The sequence below is a fragment of the Blennius ocellaris genome (assembly GCF_963422515.1).
Source record: "Blennius ocellaris genome assembly, chromosome: 6".
Classification (NCBI taxonomy): Eukaryota; Metazoa; Chordata; class Actinopteri; order Blenniiformes; family Blenniidae; genus Blennius; species Blennius ocellaris.
This window is the reverse complement of record NC_137655.1, coordinates 19,922,558-19,946,343: the sequence shown is the minus strand read 5'-3', so window position 1 is coordinate 19,946,343 and position 23,786 is coordinate 19,922,558. Positions and strand designations below refer to the sequence as shown.

The 23,786-nt window shown below is 41.7% G+C and overlaps 2 protein-coding genes across 2 annotated transcripts; both read left to right on the top strand.

Annotated features, from left to right (window-relative positions):
- Positions 1-240: 240 nt before the first annotated feature.
- Positions 241-4,428, top strand: u2af1 (U2 small nuclear RNA auxiliary factor 1). The gene is made up of 8 exons (XM_080498699.1): positions 241-305; positions 1,643-1,730; positions 1,829-1,895; positions 2,347-2,396; positions 2,658-2,756; positions 3,072-3,205; positions 3,880-3,972; positions 4,087-4,428. The coding sequence occupies exons 1-8, from the start codon at positions 262-264 to the stop codon at positions 4,268-4,270; spliced, it is 759 nt and encodes a 252-aa protein (XP_080354825.1). The 5' UTR covers positions 241-261; the 3' UTR covers positions 4,271-4,428.
- Positions 4,429-7,168: 2,740 nt separating this feature from the next.
- Positions 7,169-23,318, top strand: cbsb (cystathionine beta-synthase b; the record flags this gene model as incomplete). Its single annotated transcript, XM_080498544.1, has 15 exons — positions 7,169-7,311; positions 7,420-7,526; positions 9,326-9,460; positions 9,543-9,622; positions 9,715-9,919; positions 10,124-10,215; positions 10,827-10,946; positions 11,043-11,127; positions 11,229-11,334; positions 11,831-11,908; positions 11,989-12,123; positions 12,844-12,952; positions 13,039-13,123; positions 13,822-13,927; positions 23,165-23,318. The coding sequence occupies 15 exons, from the start codon at positions 7,169-7,171 to the stop codon at positions 23,316-23,318; spliced, it is 1,740 nt and encodes a 579-aa protein (XP_080354670.1).
- Positions 23,319-23,786: the final 468 nt, after the last annotated feature.

Below are 23,786 nucleotides of genomic sequence, written 5' to 3'. Positions count from 1 at the left end.
ATTGTGCTTAATATAGTTTATTTTTTTTAATTATTAAAAAATGTAAACTTGTAAAAATCGCACTGGGAAAGAGCTCTACAAAATAAATCATGCGCTTGTAAGAAAATTATAAAAATTCGAAAACAATATGTTATAAACGTCATTGCGGGTAATTCTGTTATTCAATAAACAGTATTTGAGGCGCTTCAAAAGTCTGTTGAACGTGCTGTCATTGTGAAGGCACCCGGAAGTGTCGGCTCATCGAGCTCGAGGCGAGCCAACATGGCGGAGTACCTGGCCTCCATTTTTGGGACAGAAAAGGATAAGTAAGTAGTGAATAACGGTTTTCTTAATCGTTCAGAACTCTTCCACTCATGCCGACCACAGCTCGGACGGAGTAGCTCTGAAAACGAGGCGCTAATTCGTTTTTTCTCACTCGAAATGCTGCACTGGCTTTTAGCGGCTCGCGTTAGCATGCTAGCTCCCATCATTAAAAGAGCGCGCGGCTGCTGCTGTTGAAGCAGCTGCTTCCACATCTGGACCCACCAAACATTCACAAAAATCCACTTTCACTCTGATTTAAAATGTTTGTCCCACCGGTGATTCTCTCTTGGGAACTGTATACTACCCATCGCTGGGCTAGCGTTAGCTCTCTGAAGCCCACTCGCCGTCTTTGTTTGAATGGAAACACATGGACTTGAGACTGAAACAAGGAAATCTGCTTCAGACTCTCAAAGCAAAGTTTTATCTCCACCACTTCACTCCAATTCGGAGACTTTAAAGTCCCCACTTCACGATTCTACTTTAACTAGCCACCTTAAAAGCCAGGCATGAGCCTAAATTATGTGTAAGGTTGGGATTTTAAAATGGTGCGATAGTTGATTTCCGTTTTAAATAACCAAGTTTTAAGAGAGTCTAAAAACTTTAAATGCTACATTTAATTATTAAATCAGAAACATGATTTAGGGCAAGTTGCAAGGTTAAAAGTCAAATATCAGCAGCGTTTTAGCAAGGTGTTTTGTTTTCCAATATAGTTTTATTATTATAATGCAAGATTAAAAAAAAAAAAAGAATTTAGAGTTGAATAGAAAATTCTTTTTTTTTTTATATTTTATATATATATATGTATATATAAGATGGAAATTCTTTTACAGCAGTGCTCCACACAAGATGAAATAAATACAACGGACTGTGGACATGTCTAAGTCAGATTTAAGATTTAATTAGTAAAAATGAATATGCACAAGGCCTATCAGTGTCTTAATGTATGCATGAAATTGATTATTAGTAAAAATACAACGCACGCCATTTACAAAGATGAGTTGTAGAGTCGTATTGCCACACGAATGAAGGATCTGTGTCACATTGTGCTGCAGATCATTCATTCATTCTTTCCGACAGTCCTGCAGGCCCAGGTGCTGCGACCACTCCGATCTAAAAAACAATAAAGTAAAAAAGAACCCTGTTCGTGTTGAAATCTAGCAAAGATAAATCAAACTGCAGTGGTGACTCTGAACAGGTCTTGTCGATATATTTTCCACCCACTTTCAATGTTTGTGTCATTTTGCTCAAATGTGATGATAAATCTTCATTATTCATCTGTTATATATGTGTAGGATTTTCTTCTCATATGTATTTTCTCCTTTTTTCCCCTTTAATTTAGGGTCAACTGCTCTTTTTATTTTAAAATTGGTGCCTGCCGACATGGAGACCGCTGCTCCAGGTTACACAATAAGCCAACATTTAGCCAGGTAATGATCGCAGTCCTCTTAATTGCTCAATTTTAATTGACACGCTTCCCGTTTGTCACCGTGCTCTAATAACTCTAAATTGCCTTTATTTCTTTCAGACTATTGCCCTCCTGAATATTTACCGGAACCCTCAGAACAGTGCCCAGTCTGCTGATGGCCTGACCTGTGAGTGAGACACGAATTGCTGTGTCAGCAGTATTGTGAGGCCTGTGGAGCAGAGTCAGACCACCTGTCTAGTAAAACGGCTAAAAAAGACTTGACTGCACAATAAGATGCGCGGAGCTGCTGCTGATCTGGGATAAGGTTTTTAAACTGCAACACTGTGACTTGACCGTCGTTGACGTGACCGTGTTCAGTCGCCTGAAGGCAAAAAAAACCGACTGCAGCTTGTATTTTGTGATCTGAACTCAGCGCCTCGCAGACTTCATCCCGTTTCAAAAGCCGTTCCAGTGTGAAAACGGGACAAGTTGAAAGACGTGACGAACAGGATCTCGCAGTTTTTCCATTTACCTGCTGTTTGCTGAAAGTTTTTCCACAAAACAATCAAGTTGCCAGTTTGTTTCAGGAGTGATAAATCCTGCCGTGTTCACCGTTTGTTGTCTCTTTGTTTCATCAGGTGCCATCAGTGACATGGAGATGCAGGAGCATTACGACGAGTTTTTTGAGGTAAATATTGACGACGACCTTCCAGCCGTCGTTTTTTTTTTTCACACTCGACGACACTGATCTCATTCGAATGTAACGCGGTTACATTGTTGTATTACTTTCTTAAGTGTTTTATCTGGATATTAATTGGAAGTTTTCAAGATGGGCTTGTTCAATTTTATCTTGCATTAAATTTGCCCTGGGGGGGGGGGGGGGGGGAAACACAAGAAATTAAGAATCACCTGAAGGATCCGTCAAAGTAAAACCCTCTCGCCTTCACAGGAAGTCTTCACAGAGATGGAGGAAAAGTACGGAGAAGTGGAGGAAATGAACGTATGTGACAACCTCGGGGACCACCTCGTTGGAAACGTGTATGTGAAGGTGAGAAGCACGCCGTCACGGTGAGAATCTCTGATTTCACCGCTCGAAACTCACACACTCGCCTCCACGTTCGGCAGTTGCTCACACTACACTCTCCGGGATGTGATTTGTCGCTGTAAGTTGCTGTTGTTTTATTGAGTTAACAAGCAGCTTGCTAGAGGAAAGATCTTCCGCTCTCTACCGGGCTCCTCTTGTGACATTCAAGGCTTCTTTCTTTCGGCGGGTTGCAGTTCGGCCTCTCTGTGCTTCTTTGTCATTTGAGCGCCCGGGTCGTCGCTTCATCCTCACTCTGCGTTTCTTCACGCCCCTTTGCAGTTTCGCTACGAAGAGGACGCTGAGAAGGCCGTGATAGACCTGAACAACCGGTGGTTCAACGGGCAGCCCATCCACGCCGAGCTCTCCCCCGTCACAGACTTCAGGGAAGCCTGCTGTCGTCAGTATGAAATGGGGTGAGTCGGGTCGCAGCAGCTCGATGAGAAGGTCTAAAGGTTTATTGGAATCTCCTTGTGCACATGAAGCATGTGTTATACGCTCAAACATCGTTTGTACGTCACTTGATTCCATAAACTGAATTAAATATTTTACATTTGACCACACGTACAAGTGTAGAATAACATTTTCTTTAACTACTTTCCAAAATGGTAAAAGTAACGTCAAAAAATAGGTAAAATGTGTGAGGGACTTAAAAAAAAAAAAAGAGTCACTATGAAATGAACTGTTAAGATCCTTTAAGTGTGTCAAACTGGATAAAGGTTCAATCCATCCCACTGGATGACCTTTCACTCCTCCATCAAGCTTCTATACCACTTCATCCACTTCATGATCAGGTCAGTGACACAATTCCCAGCTAATCAGGTCTGAATGAAGTCCAGGAATAAAAAACAAACAGGAACATTTTCAGTCGAAGAAACTGCTGTTCCCATCTTGTCCACTGGGGGTCACCCTGCTTAAAGAGCTGGTAATGATATAACACTAAAACCTGAAGGGGAGATGTCCACAGTGTTTTGAGCTCAAATATCCATGAAGAAGCGACCGCATAGCGCCACGGCGCCATGTGACGAACCGAGCGCAGCGCTTCTCAGTGTATTTCTCCGGACTGCTTCAACCCGCTCTCTTTCCACAGGGAATGCACTCGCGGGGGGTTTTGTAACTTCATGCACCTGAAGCCCATCTCACGCGAGCTGAGGAGAGAGCTGTACGGCCGCCGCAGGAAGGGGTAAAAACGCTGCTTCTTCATGAAGAAACTCTTGTTGTCCGTTACCATCTCCCGGCAGTTTGTAACCTCTCTCTCTCTCTCTCTCTCTCTCTCTCCCCCCCCCCCCCCTTGCAGCCGCCACAGGTCTCGGTCTCGATCCAGAGAGCGACGGTCTCGCTCCAGGGACAGAGGCCGAGGAGGCGGAGGTGGTGGTGGTGGTGGTGGTGGTGGAGGCGGCGGCGGCGGTGGCGGCGGCGGAGGCGGCCGAGACCATGATAGGCGTCGCTCCAGAGACCGAGAGCGCTCCGGACGCTTCTGAACCACCAGCCACGACTACTTACGCCCCTCCCCCCTCCCCCTCCCCGTGTCCATGCTCGTCTTTTATAATTTCGTACCCCACCAGATCTGTGCCCGGACTAACTGTTAGGTACCCAGTTTGGAAGCTGTGACGGCATCGACCATCTTGTTTTGTCTTGATTTCTGAAAGTGACTTTCACCTCATTAAATTTAATTTTTTTTCTTAACAAGACTGATTCTTGTGTATTGATTTATTATCCAACAGCAATCCTCAAGTGTAATCTCCTGTGCGTATATATCGTTTTAGACAGTTGGCTTAGTTCTCAAACGAGCATCCTAATAAACATTTAATATACAGATGAATAGGAAGCCCAAGAAATGCACATGACTGTTTGAGGATTCCTGCACATTGTTTTCTCTGGTTCACGTCCATGGATTGGTCTATTTTCTTTATTTGTTTGCTTCCCATGATCAAAGACTTTACATCCTAAAGAAAAATCTACTTTCTAATTAGTTTTGCCTATTGGACATACATTGGACTAATTTACATTTTTAACAACTTAACAGCTGAATTTACAAATCCAATTCAAAAGAGTGTTACAAAGTTCTCCTTTATTCACTTTGGTGACGTTCTGGTGAATTATTAGTTCTATCCAGAGATGAATTGAGGAAATAGTCTTGAGTAGTGAAAACTAAAATGTACAGATTGATTTAAAATCAACATAATTTAGTTTCTATGATCCTTGAAATGTTCAAAAATATTTCAAGGTGATTTTTTCATTCCACAGGAATGTTTCATACTGAAAGTTGTTCCTAATATCCCGCACTTCAGCTGTTTCAGATACTGCATTTCAACTCTCGTACTACCCGCTGGATTTCTGGGTGTGTTTCTCTGATCCTGTCAGAGACGTGTTTCACTGATGTTTGTATGTTGGTGCTTTAAATCTGATTCACTGGTCACATTTAAAGTGTGTTTAAAGAGGAAGTAAAATTTGGTGAGCACAAATAAGCCAGTCAGGATTTAAAAGTGTATCAAGAGTGTCCGACAGTTCTGTGATTTTCAACAATTTTGGAAATCTTGAATTTGCATTTGCAATTTGGCAACTTTCTTTGAGAAAACATTGTAGAATTTATTGAACAAAGTCTAGATTTTTCACAAAATCTGAGATTAAACTGTTTAAAATATTTCTTGGATTTTCACCAAATTCCTTAGTATTATATTGGTAAGAAAAATCAATTCCATCAATAATAAGAATTGTACAAGCCATGAAAATAATTTTTTTTTAAACAAATTATACACATTAATGTACAAATGACATACTTAACTAACAAATCTAAAATTGTACTATTTAATATATATATATATATATATATATATATATATATATATATATATCTTCATACAGAAATGTATTGTTTTTTTTTAAATGTATACAAGTATGCGCGTGATTTTTTTAGTCTTTTTACGAATTATAGAATATTAATGAAAACCCTTTAAAAATAGATAATTTCTTCCTGTATTCTGTGAATGTCAGAGGAGACACCCACATTATTAACTTACACCTCTCAGGCTGCATTAATAATATTTTGTTTTTGCTAAAACATCTGAAAGCAGATGTATATACAACTTTAGCTTTATTCAGTTTCCCTGTGACAATGGCGACTGGAATAAAAGCTGTTGTGTTGAAATAGAGGCGCACGTGTTTATTTCCCCCCCTTTATTACCGTAAACTGTGTTATAGATACAGAACGTTAAAAAACAAACTGCTGCTGGATCCACGCGGTGTGTGAAGCTGAGCGGTCACACTGGTTTAAAGCAGCAGGGATCACACAGGTAGGATCGCTGTCTTCACTCTTTTATAATCATTATTTATGTCTTTTATGATAATAATGTCAGCTGTGTTTAGTCATTTCAGAGTGTTTAACGACTGTTTTACTTAGAACTTTAAGCTGAATGTGCATGTTTGTCCAGGAATTAATTCTTGAAATGATTTCACGATGATCTCTTAATTACGTTTGTCGCTATAAATGAAGCAAGATCACTTGTTTGGTTCATTAAATGAGAAAATTGCAACAACAACAAAAAAAGTGGGAAAGACACACAGTTAATGATGTATTGAAATTTTATTCATAATCCAGATATAGTGGAATCCATATAATTCTATTTGAAGCTGTACATTTAAAAAACAACAACTTTTATTTCCTAAAGAAAATCACAATACATCCAAAATGTTCCCTGATTTCTGTCCTGATGATGTTTATATCCAGGATATCAGAGATGTAACAGACATCAGGTGGTGCGTCACTGAGTTAAAATAGTTATTTAACAAAAATATCTATATAAATAGAATCGTCATTACTCTAAGTAGTGAATATATCTGATTCTGTTGTTAGAATAAAAACAACTCCGACATGCAACAATAGTCAATTACTGATTCACTTTATATTTTATCTGGAATTCTTATTCTTTTTTGCTATTTCTACTTAGTTAAGGTTAGTGAAGAGTCTATATAATATTGTACATAATTATTTATCTCATTTTATTATTTTATTGTTTTTAGACTATTTTATTTATTTTTGATTCTTTGCTCTCTGTGTGCTCTCTCTGTTCCTGTCCTGTTAAAGCTGCTGGAACTTGAATTTCCCTGAGGGATTAATAAAGTAGATCTAAATCTGAATCTGAATCTGATGACTGTCTAAAAATGTCTACATTCACGAAAGAAACAGCTTAATAATGTTTTATAGTGGAAAATTAATTATTTTTCTGGCCTGTTTGATTTGTTTTTTACGACCCTCTCATAAAGGAAGCCATAAACCGATCCCATTCAATCTTTAATTACTGTGAGATAAAATGCACATCAGGAGTGTTATAGTGAATCCAGTGTTGAACCGACGTGTCTCATCTCTGTGCAGACGAACGATGGCCTCCGGCGAGAGTCGGACCGCGCTGGAGGCGGATGAAGACGCTGATCAGAGTAACTGGATCCGCCCTGATCTGCCCAGCAGGTGCACCTGGAGGCCCGGCGCTCCGACCTCAGAGTCCCCTCACAGCCATCCGGCTCGGTAAGAAGGAGAACCGGAGAGCGAGAAAGAAAGAAAACCTCTGAAAATCAAGTATCATCCATTAAAATCTATCGGATGTTTTCCTCCTTTTTGTCTGTTCTGCCGCAGCACACAGCCGCCCGACATTCTTCCCAACATCCTTGGGAAAGTCGGACACACGCCTCTGGTTCGCCTGAACAGGATTCCAAAGGAGTTTGGCCTCAAATGTGACATGTGTGAGTACAAAACTATAAAATATCACTACTCACACACTTATAGTTCGATATCAAGACCAGGGCTGTGTCTCGCTTCTTAGGGGCCCCCGGGGGCCGAGATGCTGCTTCGACACATATTCCGATTTCATGACTGCAGTGATTTTGCAGTAATACAGAAAATTCAAATTAAACTTTTATTTTAAACACTGTAATTTCCAGTGTCCCTTTAAAACAGTAGTTACTAAAGTTACTAAATGGCTGCTTTTAGGTGGTTTCTGCATTAAATTAAAGGAGGCATTTAGATAAATGTTTTTTGTTGTTCTTCTTTATTTCATTGAAGTCTTTGTATCAAAACTTCCAGTTCACATTTTGAATGAAAAGGAGCAGAAAAAACGATTTGCTCTTTTCATATCTGTCCCTTAGTTGCCTCTCAATATCTTCACAATGGTCAACATTCTAAATATACACAATATAAATCCCCCAGCAGACAGTGAGTAACATCCACAATGTCCATTCGCCAACTTCCACTAGCCAAACATTCAAACTGAGCAGCGACTGACAAATCCTGGCCAGCCTAGCCAACATTTATCCGAGGCGAGCGGAGCGACCCTCAGATACAAACACAAACCTCGTCCTTCTTCGAACCAGTGGATTTTTTATTTTAATAAAGAGTCACCATCTTCTCAAGGGGGAGCAGAGTCAACAAGTGACCTGGGTGGATGTTTATAAAGTGTCATAAAACTGAGCTCACGTCTGAGGGAGTTGTTAATTTATCAGTGGATCTGCTAATTCAGCAATTAAAAAAAAAAAGGCCCAACCTCCAAACAGCAGCTGTATTGTTCTGTTTCAAGGGGGGGAAAAAAACCAAAAACGTGAAAGTGGAGATGTTTGCTTTGTTCGGTTGTTTCGGTCAAAGTGCAGCCGGGATGCGACTGTTGCTGAGCAGCAGCAGATTGTGGAGTTAATTGAAGCCGGGCTCTCCGTGTGTGTGCACAAGGACCTCATTCACGAGGGGACATATTAAGCCGATAAGCCGAGGTGGAGGAGCCACCGGTGCTTTTTACCACGGGGGGGTTTTGATTCCACCCGGCCCCCCGGTCGGCCTCTCGCTGGCGAGAAGGAAACCTGAGGTGACCGTCGCCGGTGGTCTGACGGTGGTCAGCTTTATACCCATCAGTATAACGCTTTCTTATTTCCTGCACCTGCTCAGTTGTTGTGTTTGAATCGAATTTGAGCCAAACGCTCCTCAAGAGATCCGTGCTGAAGTATTTTCGTCAGATTCCGTCGTTCTCTTGTCAGTCAACCCAGCAGAACATATAAAGGTCAAGAGAATGTCTTTTCCAAGCCCCATTTCTGTTTCTTTTTTTTCAGTTTCTGGGAATGAATCAAAGAGTTTCAGCTTTCAGTTATTAGACTCCTCCCATCGTCTTTCCTTGTCTAATACAGGTGACAGTGAGAACTGGCCCAGGTTCAACCAGGATCACTTTCTACTGAAGCTGCTGGGATTCACTTCTCCCTTTTCCTCAGTCGCCATGCATTCATATAGAGGAGGTCCATTAATGCAATATATCTAGTTTTTTTATTCAGCGTATATTCCTGATTTCAATATGCTGGAGACACATTAGAAACAAGAGCTCATTGTGTTATTTCTCAAAAGTGGCACAGCAATGTTAAGAAAAGTTCTTTAATTTCCCCCGAAGGAAGTTGGAATTTCTTGAATTTAAAGAGAAAAAAAACAAAAAACATCTTAGTATATCGTTTTCCAACACTCTTCTGGTTGAGTGCAGTATTCTGGTATTTCCTCCTCTGTGACCGTCTAGTGGCCAAGTGTGAGTTCTTCAATCCAGGAGGCAGCGTGAAGGACAGGATCGCGTTGAGGATGGTGGAGGACGCCGAGCGAGCCGGGAGCCTCAGACCGGGAGACACCATCATCGAGCCCACCTCTGGAAACACAGGTGAGCCGGGCCTCGCCGGTGGGGGGGATTCAGGCCACTCGCCACTTGCGGAATTAAGCGCCGGTTGTGTAAAATCCCGCAGGCATCGGTCTGGCCCTCACCGCTGCAGTCAAAGGTTACCGCTGTGTCATCGCCATGTCTGAGAAGATGAGCACGGAGAAGGCAAGCAGCCCATGATCGCCAACAAAATCCTTCCCATGAATCCCCGTGTAGCACACCGACACCGAGTGTCTCTTACCATTGTGTCCCCGCAGGTGAACGTGCTGCGAGCTCTCGGGGCGGACGTCGTACGCACGACGTCGTCTGCGGCTTTCGATTCACCGGAGTCTCACGTCCGTACCGCCTGGCGTCTGAAGGGTGAAATCCCCAACGCGCACGTCCTCGATCAATATCGGAATGCCAGCAACCCTCTGGCCCACTACGACTCCACGGCTGAAGAGATCCTGGAGCAGTGTGGTGGTTTGTGTCCTACATTCTTGTCCCATGTAATGAATGAAGGCAGAAAAAAAAAAAGGCCAATTTTTTTTTCTCATTATTTTCCATTAAAGAAAATCAGTGAAATCTCACAGTTAAACTGGAAAAGCTTTCATATCAGTTATTATCGACAGACAACAAAGAATCTTCGTTTGTGGTTTAGAAACGTAAACGTGTTTTACATTTCAGGTAAATTGGACATGTTTGTCGCTGGAGCCGGCACGGGAGGGACACTGACAGGTGTCGCTCGAAAGCTGAAGGAGAAGTGCCCCAACGTCAAGGTAAGACATTCTGAAATGCCCACTAAGGTCTTTTTTTTTTTTTCTCAAAAAGAAAAAGGGCTTTACCACACTTTATTTCTTTAAATAATTCATTTCAGCCCAATAACCCTAAAGCTTAGAACTCAGCAACCTACAAATACATCTTTAGTCAAATATTAGTTATACAATAAAGATATATAGATAGAATAAATAGATACAAAGTAGACAAGCACCAATTTATAAAAAAAAACAAAAAAAAAAACAATAACAACAAATATATAAAGATCTTCTCTAATATTATATGACAAAGAACAACATGGTGTCAGTTTTTCTCAAAAGGAGTTTCTTATATTTAGTGACTAAAAGAAACCTTCTATTTATTGTAAGAGAATCAGACTGATACATTGACAATAAAGACCACAGTGTTTTGAAAAAACACAAAGGTTTACAACGTTTTAGGAAACATAATAATGTAATAGAGGAGTGTAACGACGACACTTTGACTGTCACCAGTGAACTAAAGTCACGGTATTTTATCCTCGAGCTGATGGCGATTTTATTTTCATAATATGTACTCAGCAAGACGACTTTTACTTTTACTCCTGCATCTGCCTTCCTGTCCTTTGTTTCAGATCGTGGGTGTGGATCCTGAGGGCTCCGTTCTGCAGGGGTCGACTGAGACCAGTGCAAAGACTTCCTTTGAAGTGGAAGGCATCGGATATGACTTCATCCCCACCGTGTTGGACAGATCAGTGAGTGCTCCCCCCCCCCAACCACGTGATCGTGTCTGTATTAACGTTTTAACTAAACCTTCCCTCTGTTATATACTCTTACTCAAACCCGCGCAGCTTATTGACCGATGGTACAAATCCACTGATGTGGAAACCTTCACCATGGCGCGCAAACTCATCAGAGACGAGGGTCTTCTGTGCGGTAGGGTTCACACAGGTTTTAGATGTTTTTAATCATCATCTGTTTTCACATCATAATAGTTCACCTTGGACTGAGGTGAGTGGGTTTTTTTCCCCCCGCAGGCGGCAGCTCCGGGTCGGTGATGGCGGCCGCAGTGAGAATGGCCCAGGAGCTGCAGGAGGGTCAGCGATGTGTGGTCATGTTAGCCGACTCTGTACGCAACTACATGTGAGAGGCTGGAAACACACTCAGCTGGAGAGAGGATGTTTTGTCTGCCCCGAGAGAAAGAAATGATGAGGGACGCTATCTGGGAAAGAAACCAAAAATATTGAACTTTAAGGCAGCAGATTTAAATGGCCAATAATGTAATAGCAGCCAATAATCAGTATGAGGACTTCACCATCCGTTAAATCTATTTTTGGTAATCAAACTGCACAAAACCTGCAAAAAAAAGCTTTATTTCCAAGAAATGGAGTCTTATTTATTATTGCAATACGAGCTGCACTCATTACATCATATTACATATTGTTTCTGCACATTACAACAGCTCAAACTGTTTACTGTGAACCTATTGCCAGATTACAAAACTATCGTTGCACTTTTTTTGTTTGTGAGTTTGTTGTTCTGCACTGTGAGGGGAGCAGCTCTCCAGTTTCACTGTACATTTGTCTAATTCCTCACACCAGTTGTTTTGTGTATTTTTTTGTGACGGTTTTACCTTCAGGTCAAAGTTCCTTAATGATCGCTGGATGTGTGAAAAAGGCTTCCTGAACCCCGAAGCGCCACTGGACTTCAAGCCGTGGTAAAACGAAGCGAAATAAACAAACACTACTCATCGAGATATAATGGAAAGGCGATTTAATAAGTGGCGGTCTCTGGTAGGTGGCAGAGCCTGACTGTGCAGAGTTTACAGCTGTCCGCCCCCCTCATCCTCTCACACACCGTCTCCTGCCAGAAGACCATCGAGATCCTGAAGGAGAAAGGCTTCGACCAGGCCCCAGTTGTGAGCGAGTCAGGGTGTGTCTCTTTATTTTATTTTCAATATTCAAAAGCTGTTACCTTCTTACAAAGTGTGTCGTTAAGTGTGTAAGAGAGCATGGTCTTCCTAAAGTCGTCAGCATCAGAAAGCGTTGATGTGCGTCAGAAATCTAACCTTCACAGGCAGTGACACCTGCAGGAAAGGATGAAGAATAAAGGAGAGAGGAGAGAAAATACGAATTACAGGGGAGATACACAAGTTAAAGACATGTTCTGGAATCGACAGGGAGTTAAGACAGGTGGGTCACAACCAATAATGTAATAATTTTGCCTAATTTAAATATAATAAAGCCAATAATGTATAGATGGGATAGTAGTGATACTCATCCTTTGAAAATACATGCATACTATATATCTTTTAATTTTTTATTTCTTTTTACATTATTGGTTTTATTGCATTCAAAATAGCCAAAATTAGTACATCACTGGCATTTATTGGAGATACGATTGTAATCTAACGTTATTGAACGAGGTCCACCAGCAGTCTAAACCTGCAGCAGCTCAACTTAGAAAATGGTCAAAGCCGACTTGTTCCCTCTCCGACAGCGCGCTTATCCACACAAGAGCATTAAATCAAGATTGAAATGTAAAGACGGTGTTCGACTGCTGATCTGAAGCCTCTGACGGTCCTCCTCCGTTCCGCCTCAAGTCCATTCCTCATAACCGAACTCTGCGTCTCGTCTCGTTGTGTTTCCACAGTGTGATTGTCGGGGCGGTGACCCTGGGAGGGATTTTGTCCTCTGCGCTGGCAGGGAAGGTCAAACTTTCCGACGCGGTGAACTCGGCGGTGTGCGAAGACTTCAAAGAGGTCAGCCAGCGAGCGAGAGGCTCGGAGAGAGACGTGTCAGCACGGAGGGTCGGGACTCACTCTGCTGTGAACGTCTCCACCTCCAGGTACACCTGAGTGACACCCTGGAGACGCTGTGCCGCATCCTGACGACCCACAACTTCGCCCTGGTTATGCACGATTACACACAGTGTAAGAAACTATCTTTCTTTAATAGCGCTTTTTTTTTTTCTTACTTCTTTGGAAAACAAAAGAAAAAGAAGAGGTGCTTTTCCCTAATATGTGCAGAATACATTCTATTAATGGGTTATAGTTTCCTTTGCACAATGTAAGAGCATACGCTAGAAGATTACAGTTTCCTGATCAACCGAGAACGAGGCTGTAATGGTAAATAATTTCATACAAACATGAGCCAAAGAAGGGGAAAAAACAAACAACAACAACAAAAAAGAAAAAAAAAAACCCAATGAGCATTAGATGGTGTTTGTTTGAATCTGAGCTTAACAGCATGTTTTTTTTCCTCTGGTTTGTAATGGAAGATAATTTAACGGAGGAAACAAATCAGTGACCGTGATCACGATTGGAAACTGAGGTGACATTTTAACTGTGTTGCACAGTGAGTTGAACCACGGACAGCTTGAGAAAACGGGGTCAGAATGCGACTGTCCCCTGGAGCTCAGATAGTACACAGAATAGAAATGCAGGATTCTTACTCAAATCTGACGAGAACAACTGGTAAAGTATTTAAATTTTGTTTTTCTCCAGGATGTATGTTTGTAAACACGATTCGCCTTTGAAATGTTCCACCTTTCAAATACAAAGCACTTGGTGGTGTTGAGTGAAAGAGCCTATGTGCTCCATGTGAGTGCGTCGTCTGTGTTTCCACCCAGATGAGCCCGAGGGATCCGCTCGGAGGAGACAGACGGTGTTTGCCGTTGTGACGGAGATCGACGTCCTTGACTTCGTCTCGACACGCCAGGGGCCGGACGGCGTGATGTCAGAGTCTCCGTGACCCTCTGCTGTGTGTCCGACCTGCACGACATCACAGTTTTATCCAGGAACAACACACGTTCCACTGTGGTTTTAGTCTGATTCGGTGCTACACAACCTTTTTTTTTTCTTTCAAAGCTCCCTGAATTGCACCCATGAAAGACCTCCAGCTTCATCTCTGATTTGTTAAAAAAAAAATGGTCGTGAAGTCAAACACTGGTAGATTTTAAGTGTGAAAGTACTAAATGTGGTGACAATTCTTATCATTAACACCAATAATGACATTAAAACAAATACCAAACAGGTTTCCTCTTCATATTCACCTCCACTCCAATCAAAAACAATGTGCTGCTCTTCGAAATACTTTACCAGTTGCTTTTTAAGGATTATGATGTTTTCTCAAAATCTCACTTCTATTTATGATATATTATTATTATTATTATTATTACTTATTTATGAACTGACATATCCGTTTGACAAACAGGCGCTGAACAGATTAAAACAACCAAACCAATCAATTCAAAACACATTAAATAAAACAATCATAAAGTCAGATTTTTAAATGTATAATTGATTTGATAAAATCACGACATTCAGTTGGTCATCTGTTTTCTTGCAAAATCTGTTTTTTTGTGTGTTTTTTTTAAGACTTTCCCACTTATGAACTGCCCTTTATTAATAATTTAGTAGATCATTGGTCTGCTGAGGCTGCAAAGTGATAAATTCTCTGGTCTAGTTTAGAGTGTGTGTGTGTGTGTGTGTGTGTGTGTGTGTGTGTGTGTGTGTGTGTGTGTGTGTGTGTGTGTGTGTGTGTGTGTGTGTGTGTGTGTGTGTGTGTGTGTGTGTGTTCTTGTTGTACTCTAGTTTCTTTTTGCAATCCAAAACAAGTGTATGAAGTAAATTGATGTCTCTAAATAAAATATTCACCCCCCCCCCCCCAAAAAAAAGAAACAACAACTAATAACAATGATTTTTAGAGAGGAACAAGACGTGACATAAATCGGACAGCAGTGGATCAGAAGCTTGGGAAGCGAGCTGAAACCAGAAGGTTGCTGGTTTGAATCTTCAGAGTATAGCAAGAGAAGGAAGTTTGGAGGAAGTGAAAGATACTGTTTGTTTGAGCAAGACTCCTAAGCATTGATTTAAAAGAAAACAAATCCCACGGCACTACTGTGTACATGTGATAAATAAAAGGATTTATTCTTTGGAGTAAATGAAAAAGAGGACTTTTTACTGTCATTTGAGACCTACTGGTTCTGCTAAACTCCATGTTCAATTCATCATCATATAGATTGACTCCTAATCTGCAAAGAAACTGCAGACATAATAATGCAATGACAGGTAAATCTCAGTTGCTCCTTGGAGCAACCAATAATGGAAAAATTGCCAACACAGTTATAATTTTGGTCAATTTAGATGTAATATATCCAATAAAAGAACTTACCGAGAAAGCATTAAAAGATATTTCTTATTTAACACCCATCATTTCGAGAGATAACTAAACTCATGTATCCTCAACAAATAATAATAATAAATAAATGAAAGACAATCCAAGAAATGTAGTACTATTTATCTCTTATTACAGTTTGGCTGCAGCTATTACACTTTTAAATGATTTATAATGTTAATTCAATAATGTATGACCAGATAAATAGTATTATGACTTGTTAAATCAGCTTCAGAATGTTAGGACGATATTGACTTGAAAAATGGATCACATTATTGGCTAAAATAGCCCAAATTATTACTTCTTTGGTTTCCTCCCTCTTGTCTGCATGTGTAATAACTCATTACCGCCAGATGGGGGCAGAAAAGACCCACAGCTGAAGCAGTGGCAGCACATGCAGGCCAGTGTGTGTGTGTGTGTGTGTGTGTGTGTGTGTGTGTGTGTGTGTGTGTGTGTGTGTGTGTGTGTGTGTGTGTGTGTGTGTGTGTGTGTGTGTGTGTGTGTGTGTGTGTGTGTGTGTGTGATACATAAAGAACGGCACAGCTCTTATGTATATTCAGTTCCATATGAGTGCACCGAGGTCAAAGGAGCTTCAATATTCAGCTTCAGTCAGCGGTGCCATGAATTCTTTATTCATATAAAAACCCCAAAACCCTGCCTGGGTTAAAAGGAGGCCAAAGGATTGAGGTAAAGAATAATTAAAGACAGAAGACATCCAAATAATTCCACACACATAAAAATGACCAATTTTGATAAATGGATGCATTAATGTCTCCATTAATGTAAGAAAAATTGTCATTCCGTAAAGGTAAAATAAAGTCAAGTGTATGTGTGTGTGTGTGTGTGTGTGTGTGTGTGTGTGTGTGTGTGTGTGTGTGTGTGTGTGTGTGTGTGTGTCTGGGATCCCATAGGAGGGATCTTTGAAGATTTCTTGCTGGATTGTTCAATCAATCTACAACAAAGAGACACAAAACAACCATGAGGGACTCAAAATGACCAAGAAGAGGTGGAAATAAACTTCAAAGAAATATAAGAAAATAAATAAATTATATATATATATATATATACATATATATATATAGCTAAGAAGCCAGCTCAATAGCAAGAACAAGTCCAGGGCAATAAACAGCTACGCCCTGCCAGTGATCAGGTACCCTGCGGGTATAATAAGGTGGCCAAAGGAAGAGATACAGACCACGGATGTTAAGACATGAAAGCTCCTTACCATGCATGGTGGGTTCCATCCCAAATCCAGCACCTTGAGACTGTATGCTAGCCGTAAGGAAGGAGGCCGAGGACTAGTGAGCGTGAGAGCCACTATCCAGGATGAAACATCCAAGCTCCATACGTACATCAAGGACAGGGCTCCAACGGATGACATACTCAACGAAAGTCTCAGACAATGGCGAGATGAAGAGGTGCTGGAAGAGGGACCATCATGGGAGGACAAGCCCCTACATGGGATGTACCACCGGAACATAACTGAAGTGGCTGATCTCAAGAAGTCCTACCAATGGCTAGAGAGGGCTGGCCTACAGGACAGCACAGAGGCCCTCATCCTGGCTGCACAGGAGCAGGCTCTGAGCACCAGAGCCATAGAAGCCCAGATCTACCACACCAGACAAGACCCAAGGTGTAGACTGTGCAAAGAGGCACCTGAGACAATCCAGCACATAACTGCAGGGTGCAAGATGCTGGCTGGGAAAGCTTACATGGAACGCCATAACCAAGTGGCTGGCATAGTGTACCGAAACATCTGTGCGGAGTATGGTCTGGAAACCCCAAGGTCACAGTGGGAGACACCCCCAAAGGTGGTGGAGAATGACCGAGCCAAAATCCTGTGGGACTTCCAGATACAGACAGACAGGATGGTAATGGCGAACCAACCAGACATTGTGGTGGTTGATAAAGGGCAGAGGAAAGCCGTGGTGGTGGATGTAGCAATACCAAGTGATGGTAACATCAGAAAGAAGGAACATGAGAAACTTGAGAAATACCAAGGGCTCAGAGAGGAGCTGGAGAGGGCTTGGAAGGTGAAGGTGACAGTAGTGCCCGTGGTAATCGGAGCACTCGGGGCAGTAACCCCCAAACTGGAGGAGTGGCTACAGCAGATCCCTGGAACAACCTCGGACATCTCAGTCCAGAAAAGCGCAGTACTTGGAACAGCAAAGATACTGTGCAGGACCCTCAAGCTCCCAGGCCTCTGGTAGAGGACCCGAGCTTGCAATAGAAAAACAGGTGACCGCCCGCGGAGGGCGAGAGGGGAATTTTTTATATATATATATATATATATATATAGTCAACACAGAGAGAGAATGACTACCAAGAGACCTGAATGGAGCTGCAAAAAAGGAAAAATGCAAACAAGCTCAACGGTCCACAATGATCATTAAGGGAAACAAAGTCCCGTCAAGGAGAAAGAAAGCGATCGTTGACAGCTGCAAACTTTCCACAACGACACAAATCAACTCAAAACAAGCACAAAAGGAGTACTGAGAGATGTAAAGTGGACTTTTGTTGCTGCGTGTCCACAAAGAGCCATAAAAATATACAAGTCTTGTGTCGAAACAGGGAAACGACGAAGAAAGAGTCTGATGAGAAGCACAAAGGCATCAAATAACAATTAAGAAAATCCTTCAAGGAGAATCAACCCACTAAATTACCTTGTTCCATGCAAGAGAGGCAACAAATAGGCAAAATATTGTCATTTTTTTAACAGTGATTTTAATTGCTATATTATATTAAATGATCCCTGTCTGAAGCAGAAATACATTAGATTTAATAAATAAAAAGTTTGGTTCCTCCGGTGACTTCTTGCACTCGGAAATCATTAGTGACTCATTTGCGGTGTTTACTTCTGGCGTCCAAACGAGAGAATGTTTAAAACAACAGCCAACAGCTCCAGTTTCACTGAATATTGGCTTCACGTGTATGTGAGGCGCTGGAGACCGGCGCCCCCGGCTTCATTATTAAACGGGGTTAATCCGGAGGTGAAAAGTCGTTATGGCGCAGCGAATAAGATGCAGAAAGATATCACATCACACAACACCCAAACATCCCCAACAACACCTCTGGGTCGTCGATGTGGGTCACTTCTGATCAGGCAGATTTCATGACGGTAGATAATATGTTAGGATAGATTTTAGAATTGTATTCAGTCGCTTAAAGAACAAAAAAAGAGGTCAAATCTGTGAAAAATGAAAGAAATTAAAATAATGTATGATTGTTTTGTTAGTTAATGTCCAGTGAATATGATTTCAGTTTTTAACTTGAGATGGAGGCTGAATAAGCTCCTTCTTTCTTTCTTTCTTTCTTTCTTTCTTTCTTTCTGGTATGTACAAGCTGGAATGGTAGTGCAACATCACGGATGCTGAAACAGTCATCAGGGATGAAGAAGCTGCTGATAATAAGAGAGAGGGGGGAAACAGTCATCAGGGATAAAACCAGCAGATGGTGGTAATGCAACTATATGGATGTAAACTGCTGTTAAAACCAGAAGAGGAAGAAGAGGAGGAGGAGGAGGAGGAGGAGGAGGAGGAGGAAGAAGAAGAAGAAGAAGAAGAAGAAGAAGAAGAAGAAGAAGAAGAAGAAGAAGAAGAAGAAGAAGAAGAAGAAGAAGAAGAAGTTCAGGATCCATGAGGAGTTTCTCCCCCGGCAGACAGGAGTTAAGTAGAATAGTAACCATGAAACCTCAGCGTGGTGAGCAGGAAGTGTCGAATGTCATAAAAACTAATCAGTTACTGGACACTGTAGCAGTGTGACAATACGAAGCTTTTACCTGCATCTCATTTGAATACTAACGATATTGTAGGTGTGTTCAGTCCGGTTGTTCACGGAACGATTTATACTTGAGTAAAAGCACAATTTCCTATTTCATTGCTAAAAATATGAATGAATTTCCCTGATTTGGAAATGCTATATAATTTGCTTTGGCGTGATTCTCTTCCTCTTACCTCCATAAAACATCCCATTACAGCCTGGAAAAGGTAAATACATTTGGACTGCGATAGGATCTGTTTAGCTTGGAAACAGAGATGCTGGGATTCGCCTGCCTCTTGACGTAAGGAGAAAACGAGACGGATTTCAGAATCAACAGGTTATCGGAAGAATCACAAATGGCTGCCAGTGTGTGGCCGGCGACTAAAAAAAAAAAAAAAACAGTCTGTGCATTCACAAATGAGGTATGACGCACATCCAGTCCAGTTGGTCTCAGACTCTCAATGCTGCCTTTGCCTCTTGAGAATAATTGCTGCATAAGAGGTTAATGATTTGCCTCCGGCTGCTGGACTTGAATATACTAATCAGGTAGGGCCAAGCTCAAAAAGACCTTTACAGCCCAGAAGAGATTAACGATGACGTGATAAGGAGCAGGGGGCCCTTGTGGATCATTTGATAAACAGAAAACTCAATATAATGAGACTTTTTTGGGGGGGGGATATATCACAGTGGGGAAAAACATTAGGGGTTTTTATTGCCTCACACGGGGATTTTAATTTTCAGTTTTCCAGATTATGACAGCATAAATAGTTGAATTGCTTTCTGTGCGTAAGACGTTGCACAGAAATAACTTCCGCATCACTGCACACAAACATTCCTGCAGCTCTCGTCTCCAGTGTTGGTGCACTTTTCTTTTTTCTATTCTTTTCTCTTTTTTTTTTTGCAAAAACCAAAAGTAGAGCATGACCACAGAATGAGCAAACATAAAAAAAAAAAAAAAGAAAAGCAAAAGAAAGAAGAAAAGTCATTTTCCACAGAAGGAAATCATCCGGATGAGTAATTTGAAGTGATAAAATCCATCCATGACCTCTCCACAAGAGCTTCTTCATTTCTGGAAAAAAAAGACCACATTCCGTTTTCCCATCACTTCAGCATGTCGGCAGCGTTTAAGTCACTCCGTGTTCTTCCCGTTCTGGCCGGGCCGTCGGCCCTGGAGTGGATGAAACCCCCCCCCCCCACCCCGACCCCCCCTTGACCCCGGCCCTCCAGCAGGCTGACCGGCGCACAACCGCACGTAGCCACTGTTCAAATAGCGCTCAGGCAGCGGCTGACCCCAAGGCTGCAGAATGAACAGCCGCAGAAATACTTCCACAGAGAATGTAGTTTATGCTTGTAGTATTAAATTCATACTTTTTTTTAAAGAGGAATTTCGGAATAATAAGACATGAAATCCGCTTCACTGTTTGTAAAAATGTGCTCATATGTCTCACAGTGAACATCTGACTTCATTAAACCTGATTTTTTTTAATCAAATTGTGGTTTCACATCATATCAGAGGTACTGAATGTGGCACAGCTATATTATCCACTCTTTGTAAAGTGGGGACATGGCACTGTCAAAGATTAAGACGTTAATCACAAATAATGAGTAAAGAAATATAAATAGTCTTTTTATGGTGCGTTTAGCTCGGGGCATCACTCTTGCCTGTCTCTTCTGGAGCTGCCTCGCTAATATCAAAAATATTGACGTTGTTGAATTGATAAAGAGTGACTATTGTGTGAGGAAAGTTAAGATTCATGCTGCACCTCTCATGGCGGCAGCAAAGACGTCTCCTGATCACACGTCCCTGTTCCCGTCACGTCGTGTTGCCCCGTCTGGTTTCCATGAACTTTTTCAAACGACGACTGTATTTATTTATTTTTTTCATTGAAGCTCGTTGCTATGGTAACTCACCCTGAACCTACCGTGGAGCAGGTTATGTTCAGGATATGAGCCGACTCCATATGAACGTTGATGCTCAAACGTGCACGTTTACAGTCATTATGATAACGACACTCAACACGTTGAGGTATGTTTATATCGATTTATGTCTTTTTGCTCCAGTGGTGTGGCATCTGAAGTAACAAGACTGTAATTCATATGCAGAAGTTTCAAAAACTCATAGATCTATGGTAGCATGCACTGCTATAATGAGATCCACTCATACCATCACGGTGATGCATTAATATTGAAGTCCCTCCAATTTATGCACGAACACAGTTGGTGATTGTTTTGTCATGTGCAGAAACGTTTTGCCTGCTGAGCAGCCTGCTTGTAATATATGTAGTTTGTTCTGCAAGTGGTTGTATTTACTAACTATATCTCTTTTCTGTGGACGTGCGTAGAGCGAGCTTCCAAGTCCAAAAGAAACTACGCCGTCCATTATGACTTCAAGTCAATATTGGTTAAAAATTTAGAGACACTTGCTCCTGTGCTGCCAGAAACTCACTTCCTTTTTGCGAATTCCTCACTTTAAGATGAAAAGCAACATGCAGTTTGTGATCTTCAGCCATCCTGTCTGTGTCTGTATCTCCAGAACAGCGTTTGAGAAGAGGACAGTCATGTACTCAGCTTCCTCTGTCTGGAACAGGCTTAAAAAAAAAAAAAATAATGACTGACTTGAGAGGAACTGATAACCGCTGATGATTATAAAACACATTGTGGAAGGTTCAAATGTTTTATTGGTCTTTTAGTGTGTGTCCTTGTCTTTCATTCTTTCCCTCCTACCTCAGGCCTTCCTCGTACAAGAGATCATTTCACCTCAACACCAACAACAAATAAACCAACAACAACATTTCAAAAAACGGCGATGAATTTGTTTTCATGCTGTACTGGCTTGAGGAAAACTACCAGCTCAATAAAATCTAAAATCCGTTTTCTAATTTTCTATTCCCTATTCTATCCCCACCCGGCACGGCGGTGAGGGTGATACCTTCTCTCCCTACAATTTCTCAGATTCAAAGCTATTCCTGATGTTTCTAAAAACAGAAAATTGTCTCTAAATGCCTTCCGGTCTTGTCTTGGCAGCTTGTGCGAAGGAAACGAGAAACTTGGAAGAGAAATGCAGCACGAGTACAACAATTAGATTTTCACTTTTTCGACTCCACTTACGAGTCTCACTTCCATAAACTCAATCCGCACCAATAAATGCAACGTCTCTGTTACAACAATTGGACACAAACACTATTATACTTCCAGTCTGTGTAATTTCAAGATCAATCACTGCACATGGACATCCTGGACAGTCACTTTCAGTTAATTGCTCCACTGAAATGTCAGTAACAACTGCAGTGGTTGAGTATCATTAACGACTAGATTACATTTTATAACATGTAAGACAACAGTTTGAGGTGTGCAGGTGCACTAGGAGGAGCCGTGCGATAAGTATTTGTTACACATACAACAAAAACCTCAACACAACATTGTATTCTAAATTAATTAACTTAAAAAAAAGCCAAATTTTTAGGTAAAATCATGCTTCTTAAACCATTTAACAGCTTGTTTTCTGCATCTTTCCACTGCAGTAACCGTACTCTGGATTTATCAGAGAGTAATTCAGGCCCACTGTCGTTCAGGTCACTCAAAATCATAAATTTCGAATCCCTACGGTTGGAAAACGTCATCGTCTGGGCGCAACGTCATCCTAATTTTAGCCTTGCGGTCAAACAGAGAGCGGCTGCGCTCACAGAGCAAGCAGAGGGACTGCAGACCCTTTCAGGTTACGCAATTTCCAAATATATGTCGTCAGCAATCATTATCATGTGTAAAAAAACTTGATAAATTGTAAACTACTTATTCAGAGAAGTGTTCTTTTCACCGACATAACAAGCTGAAATATGGCGTAGTCGTTTTGAAAGAAAATGCGAGCGTCTGCTTTCTGCGAGAGGTTGGAAATGAGGTGAAGGGTGCTGAGATCCTCCAGAAAGACGTAATTGATGTGCCTGTCAGCACTCGCTTGACGGGGACACGCACGCACAGACCACACGCCGCGGTGTGAATGACATGTCTCCGTCTAAGTGGCACAAATTGAACCACGTCAGGTTTCCCGAGCCGGAGCAACGGCTGCTGGCAGTGACGGAGGAGGAAGAGCAGGAGGAGGAGGAGGAGGAGGCTCATCACGGGGGATCTGCTGCCTTCACTTATGTCACCCAGTCAGACTCGGGCCTTTTTGCCCCTCAGCGCCGCTGCCAGTGACAGCAACAGTCCCGCTTGGCGCCGCCAATCACGCCTCCCGGTCATCATTATCTAACCCCGGGTGAAGTCACTGGGGTGTAGCGCCTGCAGTCTTCACGCCACGCCTTCGGAAGTCACACTTGCGTCAGCACTGCCGACGGTTCGACCTTGATGATCAATATGATCCCAGGAAATCAATGGGCTCAAAAAAAAGAGCACAGTTCAGTGTAACGTTGAAGAATACATCCTGTCCAGTGAACCGCACTTAAATCCCCCACAGGTTTGTTTGTGCTGAATAAAGAGGCCTTACAAGCTGCAGGAAAAACTCGACGCAGATCAAGGCTGCAGAGTAAATAATATCTGAAAAAGAAAAAAGAAAAAAGAAAATCATAAAAGAAAGGGAGAAACATGTGATGCAGCCTGCAACATGTTTCCTGTGCTGGCCTCAGATGTTTTATGAATTTATTGGTTCCTCTAAAAGCCAGAGGG

Coding starts and splice junctions, on each gene's coding strand:
- u2af1 (XM_080498699.1), top strand. CDS start 262: ATGGCGGAGTACCTGGCCTCCATTTTTGGGACAGAAAAGGATAA. Junction 306..1,642: donor TTTGGGACAGAAAAGGATAA/GTAAGTAGTGAA, acceptor CCTTTAATTTAG/GGTCAACTGCTCTTTTTATT. Junction 2,757..3,071: donor TTGGAAACGTGTATGTGAAG/GTGAGAAGCACG, acceptor GCCCCTTTGCAG/TTTCGCTACGAAGAGGACGC.